The sequence below is a fragment of the Pogona vitticeps genome, chromosome 4 (assembly GCF_051106095.1).
Source record: "Pogona vitticeps strain Pit_001003342236 chromosome 4, PviZW2.1, whole genome shotgun sequence".
In the NCBI taxonomy this organism is placed as follows: Eukaryota; Metazoa; Chordata; class Lepidosauria; order Squamata; family Agamidae; genus Pogona; species Pogona vitticeps.
In genome coordinates this window covers 230476853-230491533 of record NC_135786.1, presented here as the reverse complement: position 1 = coordinate 230491533, position 14681 = coordinate 230476853, and the positions used below count along the sequence as shown (strand labels likewise).

At 42.6% G+C, this 14681-nt stretch overlaps 1 protein-coding gene across 1 annotated transcript in view; it reads right to left on the bottom strand.

Annotated features, from left to right (window-relative positions):
• TG (thyroglobulin) overlaps positions 1-14681 on the bottom strand; it is a 162476-nt gene that overhangs the window by 80959 nt on the left and 66836 nt on the right. The window contains exons 24-30 of the mRNA XM_078393094.1: positions 13801-13916; positions 11838-11946; positions 10299-10496; positions 8394-8564; positions 6669-6734; positions 4902-4982; positions 3004-3141 (exon numbers count right to left, since the gene is read on the bottom strand). Coding sequence (XP_078249220.1) covers positions 3004-3141; positions 4902-4982; positions 6669-6734; positions 8394-8564; positions 10299-10496; positions 11838-11946; positions 13801-13916 — 879 coding nt within the window. The remainder of the gene's footprint in view (positions 1-3003; positions 3142-4901; positions 4983-6668; positions 6735-8393; positions 8565-10298; positions 10497-11837; positions 11947-13800; positions 13917-14681) is intronic.

Sequence of the window (14681 nt, the reverse complement as noted above, 5' to 3'; positions counted from 1 at the left end):
CTCTTCAGGTCATTGGTTCTCTTACTGCTCTAACAGTTAGGAAGTTTTTCGTGATATTCAGGAAACTTGAGCCCATTACCATGTGTTCTGAACTTTGGGATGATGGAGAACAGATCCTGCCCTTCCTCTGTACGACAACCTTTCAAGTATTTGAAAAGTGTTATCCTTAGAGATGGGGGTTTCGTATACAAATACCCCCGCACAGGTGGACATAACGAGGGTCCGGCCCCCTGGGGCCAGACTGTCCACTCAGCCGTCTGCTGCTGCCACAGGCTCCCCGCTCCCTCCAATTGCTCTGGGGTTCACGGTTGACTAGCTACTTGTCAGCCTGGCAGGGAGGCTTGTCTTCCCTCCTTCTGCCAGGAATGGCTAGTCAACCATGAGCTCTGGAGCAATTGGAAGGGAGCGTAGACCCCGCAGCAGCAGCGGACAGGTGAGTGGATGGTCTGGACCCTCGTTATGTCCAGCTATGCAGGGGTATTTATATTCGTATATGAATAACTCCATCTCTAGTTATCCTATCTCCCCTCAGTCTTCTTTTCTCAAGGCTAAACCTGCCCAGTTCTTTCAGTCTTTCCTCTCAGGGCTTGGTTTCCAGCCCCTGATCATCCTTGTTGCTCTCCTCTAAACTTGTTCCAATTTCAGTACTTGATAATACCAGGGATATGTCGTGAACAGTACTGGTAGAATGAGCCATACTAGTAAGCAGTAATATTAATCAGTAGCACTAGTATTAGTACTAATAAGGCTAAATTACTACTCATAAGTGGCAGGCAGAGGAAATCTAAATAAATATAGAATTCGTCACCTAATTAGTTGTTTTAACAATACACCTAACGCTTTTGAGATCTATCATTCAGATTGTAATTGTTAAATTGTCTCTCTAATAACTTATCCCCGAATTTTCAGAATCACTGCACAAATTCTAATATTGCAGTGAAACATGCCAGTACTGATGATGTAGTCCCAAGCAACTGGAGGGCACCACGCTGAGTGAGGTTGCCACATTTATCCTATCTTCACATGTTCCACTTTCCTGACCAACTCCCTCCCTTTTCCACACCATTGATTCTTGCTCCCACCTTGATGTAGTAGATCGCACATTTTACACTCTCTTATCGAAATGGGGAGTGAGGGAGAAGCAATCGAATTGTATGCAAACTAACTTGGTTGGCCTCAGCTCCCAATGAAATAAATGAAACAACTTGGCTGTTTGTCCGGTCTTACTGATTTCAGTGGAACAACAGACAAAATATCTACACCAGCCCCAGGCTGGCATAGGCCTGAGTTGTAACCCATGTGAGAAAGAAAACATTTTGGCTGTAACAGATCCAGGCCAGTTTAGTCTGTTCTGGGAGATAGACTTTCTGTTTGGTATGTTTTGGGAGCTACTGTGAGATTCCAGATCCAGTGACCGAGACCTAGATAGTGAACCCCACCAAAGCCTGAGTTTCAGGATCAAACCCTGATCCTGTTAAGTCTCCTCTCAAACCATTCCGGTCCCCCTCAAGTTGCCTCCGGAACCTTTTAAGAGCCTTTAGAATGGAAGACACCTGGCTAGACAACAGTACCTGTGAAGGGGATCTAGGAGTCTTAGTAGACCACAAACTGAACATGAGCCAGCAGTGTGATGCAGCTGCCAAGAAAGCCAATGTGATTCTTGGTTGCATCAATAGGAGTATAGTGTCTAGATCAAGGGAAGTGATAGTACCACTCTGTTCTGCTTTGGTCGGACCTCACCTGGAGTATTGTGTCCAGTTCTGGGGGCACCTCAATTCAAGAAGGATGTTGACAACCTGGAACGTGTCCAAATGAAGGTGACCAAAATGGTCAAAGGTCTGGAAGCCATGTCCTATGAGGAGCGGCTTAGGGAGCTGGGAACTATTAGCCTTACAAAAAGAAGGTTAAGAGGGGACATGATAGCCATGTTTGAATATTTGAAGGGATGACATGCTAAGGAAGACACTAGGACAAGGAGCAATGGTTTCAAACTACAGGAAAAGAGATTCCATCTAAACATTAGGAAGAATTTCTTGACCGTTGGAGCTGGTCAGCCATGGAATAGGCTGCCTCGGAGTGTGGTGGAGTCTCCTTCTTCGGAGGTTTTTAAGCAGAGGCTGAATGGTCATCTGTTGGGAGTACTTTGGTGGTGTTCCTGCATGGCAGGGGGTTGGACTGGATGGCCCTGGTGGTCTCCTCCAACTCTGTGATTCTCTGGTTCTATAACTTTGTACTCTTAGCCTAGATGCAATCAACAATCATCTTCTCTTCCTCAACTAGCAAAACCTCTCCTCCCTTTAGTAAAGGTAAAGGTTCCCCTTGACAACTTTTGTCCAGTCGTGTACGACTCTAGGGGGCGGTGCTCATCCCCGTTTCCAAGCCATAGAGCCAGCGTTTGTCCGAAGACAATCTTCCGTGGTCACATGGCCAGTGTGATTTAGACACAGAATGCTGTTACCTTCCCACCGAGGTGGTCCCTATTTATCTGCTTGCATTTGCATGCTTTCGAACCGCTAGGTTGGCGGGAGCTGGGACAAGTGACGAGCGCTCACTCCATCGCGTGGATTCGATCTTACGACTGCTTGGTCTTCTGACCCTGCATCACAGGCTTCTGCAGTTTAGCCCGCAGCGCCACCACATCCCTGCCTCCTCCCTTTAGCACCAGCTGTTTCAAAGCATTGGAAAGCATCCTGAGGCTTTCCCTCCTAGTAAGAGTGCAAATTTCTTAATGAAAATGGGGCTGATTTGCTGGGCCTACATTTTAATCTATTGCAAACTGATATGATGTGACTGAAAAATTCAAAAATTTTCTGAACACCAGATTTATGAGAAGTTCTCACACTAGCTTTAGAGGTCATCTCCCTAACACAGCTTTTAAGCGTGCATTTATCTCTTGCTCCACGAATGGAATGTTGCAAGCATTCTACAAGGATTAAGGCATGTCTAGGGCTTTGACTAATTAATACCATGAACATTTCCCCATGAGCTTCTGAAGTTTCTTACGTGCAAAACACCAGAGGCGGGCCTCTTCCGCTGAGAATCTAGCCTTGAAAAGCCAGTATTCTTGAGATGGTAGAGGACGATTTGGGTCAATCAGAATCTGAGTGCTCTCCAGTGGAGAAAAGAGTTGCGGTGTGGATGCTGATCAAGAAAGAGAGGAGAAACAGACACAAAACTTTCATTGATCTTTTTTTATATATTAAAAAAATCTGTGATTAAAAAAACACCTGTATACTGCTATTCCAAATTCCATAAACAGGGTTGCTAACATTGATAAACCTTAGAAGTTTCCCTCACCCTAGGAAAAAAGACACAATCAAAAGCACATGTCTCAAATTAGTGGGAAAAAACTAGGATCCCAAGTTTACTCCTGGCAATGCAGACCTTGAGCACATTGCAAACAAAGCTAATGTATTAGTATTTCCTTTGGGGGGGGGGGAGATTTCATCGTTCTTAAGTCATCATGGCTAGGCAAAAATAACATTGTACTAATTGTTCGTAGTTTGTTACTAATACAGTATGTTATGTCCTGATCGAGTGGGTTTAGAAAAAGCACACACTTTAAAATACATGAGGGCAAAGTGGTTTAAAATTCCCCGAAATGAGCCCCCTTCCCAAAATAAAAAGTAAAGATTACTTATTAAAAATGAAAACAACAAATCACACATAAGTCACAACATCAGTTTTAAAACATTACTTCCATGCTTTGCGGTCATATGACATTTTATTCATCCGTCTGAAATGGAAATCTATAACAACCCAATACAGCAAGAAAGAGATAGAATGATCCAAGGGGGTCAAAGGCCTCATGAAGAGGGAGATTTTTGCCACTTTGCAACTAATCTCTGAGGGTAAATTCCAGATTAATGACAATCTAGGGTAAGGGTAGATGGTAGTGTTATGTTAGGGCCCGGGTCAACCACATCTTCCCTTACTAAAACTGAGACCAGTGTGAGGGATTCTTGTGATGACACTGCAGTGGGATCAAGCAAGAATTAGGAGAGGGGTCAGATCTCCTTCCAAGCTAACTGTTTCTAAAGAGAGAGATAGGCATGTTCTGGGCAATCGGGCCCAGGATTTAGAGAAACAAGCTGAGAATCAGAGCCCTGACACACCCTGGGGATGAGTGGAATTAGGTGTGCCTAAGTGTTACAACCATCTCAGAAGAAGAACCAGACTTTCTTCTCCATCAGTCTTGCTCACCACGAATTTTTTCTTGCCCTGAACTGGAGATCTGGAGAAGGGTGCAAGTCTCCAGGATTCTGGCCAGAATCCCGAAATCTTAGATCGAAAAATGATTGTGGCTAAAAGTCTGGGGTGGGACTGCCAGTTAAAATGAACAGTTCCGTGGCATTGTTTAAGGCAAAAGCAAAGCAATGTATTGCCCCCTATTGAGTTAGGTACCCATTTTACTGACCTCGGAAGGATGGAAGGCTGAGTCAACCTTGAGCTGGCTACCTGACACTGTTGGGATTGAACTCAGCTCATGAGCGGATTCCTGACTGCAGTACTGCAATTTAACCACTTACTCCACCAGGTATCATTGTTGAATGGAATCTGAGCAAAGCACAAAGGCCTGGTGGAATCTCTAAGAAGAAATGCTGACCTCTGACAAAGAGCCTGGCTCCAGCCACTTACCTTAAGAGTTGGCCCACCTCTACCAGAAAGGATTTTACAACATAAACAAAATGACAACCAGCGTTATGAGACTTCAGTATGAAGAGAGGCACTAAGAGCCTATGAAGGAATTTAGGAATGTGTGAAACATTTGATAGAAGAACAGTAGGCAGTTTATCTGATTTTCCATCAGGAAAAAACAAAGCATCAAGGTTATGGTTATATGTTATCCCTAAAAGCAATATATTTTACCCCACATTTATTTTCTGTGGATATGCACACACCTGGTAGCATGGGGTTTGTTTCTGTCAGAGGAACACCAGTGTCACACACCTCAGATCTTGTTCGAGTAATCATGTCGGACTCTAGAAGGCAATCAAAACTAAATTGAAAATCCAAGACATTATTGCTGGTGCTATTTTTGGTTAACACACAAATTCATGGAGAGCCCAGACTGTACATGGAATGGTAGGGAGAGGGAATAGAAAACCAAGAGAGATGAGGAATAGAGTAAGTATATCCTGGCAAACGGCAAGCTTGGAGCTCTAGTGTGACCGTCACATGACCTAGAGCAGTGGTTCCCGAACTAGGATCTCCAGAGGTTCTTGGACTAAAACTCCCAGAAGCCTTCATCACTAGCTGTGCTGGCCAGGATTTCTGGGAGTTGTAGTCCAAGAACACTCTCTGGGTACTCAAGGTTGGGAACCACTGCCTAAGAGTCTCCTCTACTGGAAGGACTTTCAGATGATAATCTCCTATTAAGGGTTACGGTGACATGCTGTTTGAAGAGCTGTCTTTTATCCGTATGTTTGAAAGATAAAGATTAGAATCCTGTTGGAGGGAAACTGCATGCAAAAGCAGTAACTGTACAAGGGATACTTCTGTTCTCTCAGGTATTTATTACGGAACCCATCTTGCCCTGGGTCAGAAATATATCACATAAAACACACACGAAGGAGGGCCCCATATCCACGGGGGATTGGTTCCAAGCCCCTCCCTCAGACGTTGGAAAATACAGATAAGAGCCAACGCTGTACATTGCATGATAAAAGGAAAAAATGATTTAAAAAGAATTTTCACCATTTATTACCAGTATTGTTCACTAGAGGGAGCCAGAGACCATGTGTGTATTCTTTAACAGCAAGAATACACAACATGGTCTCTGGCTCCCTTTAGTGACCAGTTCTGGCCAATACATTGTGAAAATACATATTGCTAGTGTTTTTTTTTTTTTTTTTTAATATTTTTAATATTTTCAGACCAGGACATGGGGTCCTGCTGTATTCACAATTCCATAGAGATCACTTCAATGGCTCAGTGGAGTGCATGAAGACAGAAAGACACTGAACATCAGATCCACTCATCTGTGTGGCAGCTGGTCACATGATGATGCCATCACAGCATGGCTGCTGCACAGGTGAGTGATCCCGCATACGATTGACACCCTGGCAAAGGAGGGATTCACTTGCATGACGACTGTTGTGTACACAATAGCCCAACAGGATTCTGGCCAAAGAACTATAAGAGAGGGTAACAGGGACCTCCTACTTTTCTGTGGTTGGCATCTGGACAGTAGAAGAAGTAAGGAACACACTGTTGCTAGTCCGCCTCCACCCACTAGGGGGAGTTGTATTTCTGTGGGGCGGATCTTGTTGGTATTCAGGAAACAGGATGTCTTTACAGGTACAGAACCCCACGTGAGCTGCAGATTGTCCTGTTCCAAGCAAGAGGGGTTTTTTTTTGCTTGGAATAAGTGGGTACTCAATATTCGCTTATCATGTGCTCATCATGTCATTACACAGACAGTTAAAAGAAATAGGACTCCAAACTCTAATCATTCTTTCCAGTTTATACGTACATGTCAATTACACATATACATTTTACATGAATCTTCATCCTCTTATTGTCTTCTCTCTTTTTTTGGCAGTGCATAAGTCACCACTCTGTACCCTGAGTATTGCAACATTTTGTTGCCAGTCTTAATTTAAAAAAATTTTTTGAATGTTTCTGCTAAGATACGTGTAGGCAAGATCAGGAAGGAAAGGACTTACCTCTCCAGAGATAGACACGCTGAAATTTGATGGATGAATTTTCAGTGTCTTTGATGGTCTCAGAAGCTGAGAAAGAAAGACAAATATTTACTCCCTCTTTTAAGGTGGCCTGCCTATCAATTATATTTACATCCTTTCTTAGTAATAAGAAGTAAAATGAGGAAGAGGGAAAGGAAACATATATATATGTTGGGGATACAGCAGGACCCCCTTATCGGCATGATCAGTATCCACTGATTTACTTATCCACCGTCTGGAAATATTAAATATATTAAAAGAAAAATCCTAGATATATTTCTAATAATGACGTTACCAAAACTAGCCACTAGAGGGTACAAGAGAGCATGCTCTGAATAGTGCTTGCCAGAGAAATATAGTTCTGTGATATCATTACCAGAACTGGCCACTAGAGGAAGCCAGAGAGCATGCTCTGTATAGCATTCACTGTTAAAATCGCATTCACTATAATTTGCATTTTCTTATCATCCTTGGGGAGATGGGGGGCTTGGAACCAATCCCTCGTGGATGCAGGGGTCCTACTGATTCAGTTGCAGATTTTAAGATTCTGATTAAAGATCTAAATTTGGGAGCCTGGTCTGCCTACATTTTGGCAGAGGTTTCATAAGAGAATAAAAACCTTGTTGAGCCAGGCTAGAGACCCCTCTAAGCCCTACATCCTGCTTTCAAAAAGAACACTGAGATAACTATGGAAAACCCGCAAGCAGAAATCAAACTAGACATTACAAAATAATGCTTCATTTCTCTAACCAACCATCTTCTTTCCCACAGCAGGATTTTTTCACAGAATGAAGGTTTCAGCAGACTTGCAAATTAAGCCTGTGTTTTCCTTTTCATGGTGAACAGTGTATTTTGCTGCTTGGCAAAAATTTGGGAAGAACTTTGAGCAGAAGGGCGGTTTGGCTGGCAGGAGATACCACCTGTGCATGGACGGAACCACTTGCAGCTCTTCCCAGTAAATGGAAGACTTTTCATCGATGCAGGGACCCAACACACCTCTTCTACAGACATGATGAGAGTGTTGTTGACTTTGACCCAACAATGCTCAAGCAAGGGCACCCAGTGGCTCATGTTCACCATATCTACAGCCCTCCTGCCTCAGATCGACTTGTGTCTGGAACCATACTTGCTTCCAGGAGAGAACAGACAGGCATCAGGACTAGAAAGCCGTGACTTATTCTTCATGAATTTGTCTAATTCCCCTTTAAAGCTGTCTGTGTAAGGAGAGTAGAGCAAATGAGGCTTTGCACCAAGGCAGTGGCTCCCAACCTTGGGTCCCCAGATGTTTTTGGAGTTTGATAAATCATGGCTAGTGGTGAAGACTTCTGGCAGTTTTGGTCCAAGAACATGTGGGGACCCACAGTTGGGACCCACTGGCCTAAGCCAACAAAATGTAGAGGACACTGAAATCTAGAGAAGATTCTGCTAATTCTAGGAAACAAATATTGGGTATGGCAAGAACGTTGAGTCAGACACAACAACGACTAAACAACAACAACAACAAAGAACTTTTTCTCTCTTCGCCTTTTTAAAGAATGCATACACTTTCTTTTTGGTATTCCAGGCTCATGTATTAGGCTGGAGTGGGTGGGAGATGACACTAATAGCCCCAAGTGCCAGAATTTCTGTTTATGACTCTACATGTAGGTTTTCCCATCTGAACATCAACACTGGTACAATAAAATGCTAGGAAATCATTAGACTTACTTCCTGTGAGCACTTGGCCTCCCAAACTGAATGTATACTGCTTCTTCCCTTCATCGTATTTCACCCTCTGTGAACATATATCATCCTGTTCACGCGTTGAGCTTCCATCCCAGTCTTTAATGTTGCAGATCAATGCATCCGGGTAGCTCAGAAGACCACACAAGATACTATCTGGAAGCAGCCAAAGAAAAACGCACAGGATTTTAGTTCTGCTTCTTCATGGTATCAACGGGTGTGGTCGATTCTATTGTGATTTTTTTAAAATTTAAAACAATCTGGTGGTCTACATCTTGGAGAAAAGCTCCATCCGTGCTTACTATTTCCTTTGCTTGCTTTCAAAAATTTTACTTTCATCCATTTTAACATAGGACAACTTCAAGCTAAGTGCTGGGGAAAGTAACCCTCAGCCAGAATCCTGCTAACAGTTTAAATGTGCATGTTAAATTGTGTCGCTGCTAACTAATGAGACACATGCTGCATTACAAAGTGGCCATCTGATGGTGTAGCCACCATCACCCTAGTAATGCAGCTGGTGCCTTGCTATTTTGTTAAGGAAATGTCTACATTTCTGTATTTTATGTAGGAAAGCATATTGAAATTCTTATCAATGTATCTATGTAGCCATGTCTATGGTGAGACACTGGGAGATATCTATATGGTAGAAGGTATCCAAACCAGTATATGACCTAAGAGCTTTAGGATGCAAAGGGGTGTACTAAGAAAGGTCAATATGCATTTGATCTCCATTCCTGTAAATAATAGAAAGTGAAAAATTAACACAATCACACAGACACGTTAAGTGGAGATGGGCATGAAGCATCACTTCGGTAATTTGTAAGGATCAGTTCATCCTTTGGATGAACAGGTGTTTGGCGGTTCCCAGCCTCACCTACTCCAGTGGGTGCCCATTCAGAGGCATTTTCCCGGCTTCCCTGCCCCGCCTCTGAGTGGGTGCCCATCAGAAAAGGCAAGGGTGGAAACCACAGAACACCTATTTGTCCAAAAGACGAACCAGCACAAACGGCTGAACTGGCAGTTTGCGCCCATCTCTAAATCTTGCATTTCCTGAGACCTGGCTTTATATACAACTCAGTCTCCTGAGTTTTATCGTTGTAAAACGTGTCCGCCAAACCCCATTGTTTTAGGATGGATAGTGAGGATAGGGATACTATAGGGCTGATAGGTAGAACTGAAGGTTTGTTTTCCTGGAATGTCACAAATCTCAAACCTGTAAGCAAACACCAGATGATTAGGAGATAGGAAATTATTTAAAAAAAAACCTGAATGACACTGTCTTTCTTCTGAGACTCATGTTTTTTTTTTCCTGGCAGTACAACTTGCTTACATCTCAATTCTGCGCAAAATGAATATTCTTTTTTAATAAGACCATACTCAGCCTGGTTTCTCTCCATCAAATATTTGGCTGCCCACCTAGAAACGGAAGCCAGTTTTCGTAACATTTTAGCGACAAATCACTATGGTAAGACAATGCAGTTTAACCAATGCAGTGGGAAAACCTGCAGCCCTCCAAAGGTTACTGAGTTACAAATCTCATCACTCATAAGTTTTGTCCATGGGTTCATTCATGATGAAATCTGGAGTCCAACATCTAGAATGCAAGAAATCGCCTGCCTCTGTTGTAACCTCTGTGCGCCATGTTTGCCAAATTGTGACACTGTGACCAAGTGCCCTCGAAAGCTATTTACTAAATTAAAATGTTGCTTTGAGTGAAGACTAATAATGCAAGCCTCTCAAATCTCACTCCTGATGGAGATAGCATCAACTAGACATGCACTTCTTCCTGTGGCTTTGCATTTCTCCCCCCCCCTCCAAAATGTTCCCATTAAATGGGATAAATGCAAGAATGAGCTTCCTGTAATTCACAACTGTAATCTGAACAGTTACCTCCATCAGGCAGGATCTGGCTCAAGACAAAGCCATCACAGCAGGCATCTTGGCTACAGGCCTGATGGCAGAAGAGATGAACATCGGTCAACGATGTACCAGCTTCTGAGAGAACCAGAATGCGGTAGATGCCAGAAACAACATCCTGGAAATCAGTCATCTCAATGGTCTTGACTCCAGATGTAGTGAATTCTTGTCCTAGAAAGAAGAGGGAGGGAATACTAAGGATGCAAAATAAGGGTGCAAAATAAAGTGAAGGTCTATGGGAGGGTGACTACAGATGCATACCGGACTGCTTCCTCAAGTCTTCAAGAAGGAACTAATCTCTGACCTGGATGTTGTTACTCAAGGCATGATTTCACAGGCACAGAGTAACAAGGAAAGGGGACTGAGAAGGCAGTTCCCTCAACCATGGAAGGCATCACAAAGTATTTGTGGAATTCATAAATTTCCATCTTCTTAATTCAACAGGACACCTCAGCCAGGCAGCTTCAACCCAGCAAAACTCCTTGCATCCAACGTGAAAGCAAAATGAAGGGTTCTTATTTCAATCAAGGTCATTCATAAATTCGCACAAAATGTCCCTAAGTGAAATTAGCATTGTTTCCCATTGAGGCGCTAAGCACGTAGAGAGAGCAAACACTAATGGACTGAGTAATGGTACAAAAAGACACAAGCAACCTGATTCATGAAAATCAAGGAGGCAAAGCAACAGCCAACCTAGTTTCGAGCAATTATCTAGTACTGTGTTATTTGTCGAAAATGGTTTTCTTAAATGTGAAAACTTCCATAAAAAAATAAGAAAGAAATCTCTTATCAAATGGGAGACAAGCAGAAACATTTTGCAGTTCTTGTGCTCATGGATAAGAATGAAAAAAGTAGGGATTTACTTAAGAGATAGGCACAAATGAATCAGAATAATGGCAAACTATTTTGATTTGTGATTCAACAAGGTTAACAAATCACAGTTAATGAATTTAATTTTTTTTCTGATGAAACAATTCATCAATTCATTTTTGCCTTTAAAGCCCTTAAGCAGTTGGCTTGGGGAAACCTCCTTCTTCACCAGACTTGGAGGGATTGTAGAGAAGAGTTAGGGGAAACCTCTCTGTGATTTTGGTGTCTTGATATGCCTGCAGGGAACTTTCTTCTTTGTTGATATCTAACTCAGACGTCTGAAACCCGATCTTCACCAACCCTGGAGAAACTGTAGAGGAGAGTCAGGGGAAACCTCTTTGTAATTTTGGTGTCTTGAGGTGCCTTGGGAGCTGTTTTATAGCCCCACAAATGGACAAATCAAAAATCACTACAAATTTGTTCATTTGTATTTGTCGGGGACATCATTTGGATGAATACGAATTGACAAATTAGCAATTTTTGATGAATTTTGCAATTTGTTTTTTAATTCATGGAGCCCACAATCATCCAGATGAGCTTTACACCCTCTTCTAAGACACTGGCTTTTTTTATTTAAAAAGTGCATTCATCTTTCGTACCCATTTTTCTTGACCATCATATCTAACAGTCGTCAGCACGTACCCTTTTTCAGATACACCCCCACTGGGTTTTGGTCTTGGCTTTTCACTTTCAGCAAGCAGGTGAGATGATCAACACGGGTGGTGGCAGGATTATCCCAAGAACCCTGAACCTGTGGTAGACAAATCCACAGTGTGTGTTAATTTTTAACACCAAAGAAAGCATAGCCTTTGAGATGTTCATTCTTCAGTGTATGATTAGGAGAGTAAGACCATCTAATCCAGCTGGTTGGATAGCTCAGTGGTTGAAGTATCTGGCTGCAGAACTAGAGGTTGGGAGTTCGAGTCTCCAGTGTGCCTCTTGGGAGAAGAGCCAGCTTGTGGATCCTTGGGAAAGCTATATAGTCCCAGGGTTCCCCCAGAAGAAGGAAAAAGTAAACCATTTCTGAGTATTCTCTACCTAGGAAACCCTGAAAAGGGTTGCCAAAATTGACTTGTTGGCACATGATTATTATTTAAGGCAATCTGTATATAATATTCCTGGTTGAGGCTGAAACAGTCATGATGTTCATGCGCTCCACTTTTGTGAGACCAGGGGTTGGCCAAGTGCAGCTTGAAGGCCACATGAAGCCTCCTTAACCCCCCCTTTTTTTTAAAGCAATGGAATCTATCACTTTAAAAATCCATCCTTTTTCTTGGTCCACAGCTGAAAAGCAAAATGTTTGTGGGGCAAAACAGACAGGAAGAATCCTGTTAGCAGATGTACAGCACAAAGGCTCCATACACAGGGCACCCTGAGTTTGCCCTGGCAATCCCCACCTTGCAGTTACACAAGCCAGAGGTTGCCCCGTTGAGGGAGTTCACTTGTACAAAAGGTTATTATGGGATTAACCTTGGGCTAACATCTGGAAAAAAATGGAACATAAGTGGAAAACACACAGACACAAGCAGAATTCTGGAAATTAGAAGTGCTGAGGAAGAGTCTAATTGGTGGAGATGTATAAATGCACTACTGAAAAACAAAGGAAAGGAAGTATACAAATCTCCCTTGGTTTGATTGTACATAATTTTAAGCAAATGTGACCAAGTAATAGCTTAGTGGATTAGACATCTAGACCAATTCCCCCTGGGAGAAGAGCCAGCCTGTGTGGCCTTGGGCAAGCTGAACAGTCCCAGGGCGCCCCCAGAAGAAGGGAATGGTAAACCACTTCTGTGTATTCTGTATCTAGAAAGCTCTAGAAAGAGTCAATATAAGTCAGAATTGACTTGACAGCACATAATTTTTGTTGTCATTATTTATTTATTTATTAAACTGTTTGAGTGAACCAAAATAGCCGTACCGTCTATCTAACAAAGTTTTGAAATCCAGTGCTGGTCAAAACAAAGGTTCTCGTCTATGGACAGTGAATATGTGGCCTTCCAGACATTGTTGCAGTGCATGTCCCATTGTCCCTCATCACTGGCTATGCACATGGGGCTGATAGGCATTGTAATCCAGCAACATCTGGAGAAACACAGGTTCACCATTCCTGCCGTAGTCCCCAGACCTTAGGCTAGACTGTCTCAAGGTGTGTCTTTTTCAGGAAAGCAACTCCAAAGTAGAGTCCGACGGCAAGGTACAAGTCCTCATTTTATGGAGACAAACCTGGTGCTGAAACCCTTGATTAATATCTAGTAGGAAGATCTGAGGGGTTAGCCACATTCGTCTATTGCAACGGAAACAGGAAGGAATTTCGTTGACACCTTAAAGACGAACACGTTTTGTGAAACTGAAGACATGTGTGATAATCCACAAAGCCTTGTAAGAAATAAAACTCATCAGTCTTTACAGAGGGGTGTAACAACAGACTTTTTTTGTTTAACCAAAGGACAAGATGCAGCCATCTTGAATTTAACTTTCCCGTCCCCGACATAGATATATTTGCTTAATTTATGGAAAGCGGAGAGTTAGTAGGCAAGCCAGCAAGACATTTTTCCACAGCTGATCATCACAGTAGATCAGATATCAAGTGACTACATTCAGTTACCATTCCTGAAGCAGAGCAGTTGTAGTTGCTTTCCCGAGCGTTGTACAGGTCACAGCGTGTTTCCGTCCCACTGACAGACAATGTAAGAAACCCACAGGATTCCTCCTGCTCGCACTCTGAAAGCAGAAAAAGATTCATAATATATTTAATGGGAAGTATTGTATACAAACTAGAGATGGGGACGGATATAAAAACGGATTAGTTTTTCTGACGAATATTGCCGATTCATTAAACATACATTGATCCATATTTGTGATCCGATAGCAGGGTACAAGTCCTCATTTTATGGAGACAAACCTGGTGATGAAACCCTTGATTAATATCTAGTAGGAATATCCAAGGGATTAGCCACATTTGTCTATTGCCACGAATACGTGGCACAGATATGAAGGGATGAATATTTACCTGTTTTTATTCGTACTTCGTATTTAAAACACACACACACACACAAAGGTGAGTGAACCAGATCCACTGCTACGGTGTGGCAAACAGGGCTTTCAATCCATGTGCTGAAATTTAGAGGTTGGTAGGAACTGGCTCGATAGCTTAATGGTTTAGGTTGTGAGTTCGAATCTCCATTGTGCCTCTTGCAAACAGAGCCAGCCTGTGTGGCCTTGGGCAAGCTGCACAGTCCCAGAGCAAACCCCCCCAAAAAATGAAAGGGTAAACAACTTCTGTGTTTTCTCTGCCTAGAAAACCCTGGAAAGGTTTGCCATAAGTTGGAATCAATTTGACAGCATACTGTTTTTGTTGTTATTGTTGTTGTTGTTGTTGCTGCTGCTGCTGCTGCTGCTGTTATTTGCTCCTACCAAAAAAGACCCTGCCTTCCCAAGCATGTATATTTCCTCCATCCCCTCTTCCTTCAGAAGAAAACATAAAGC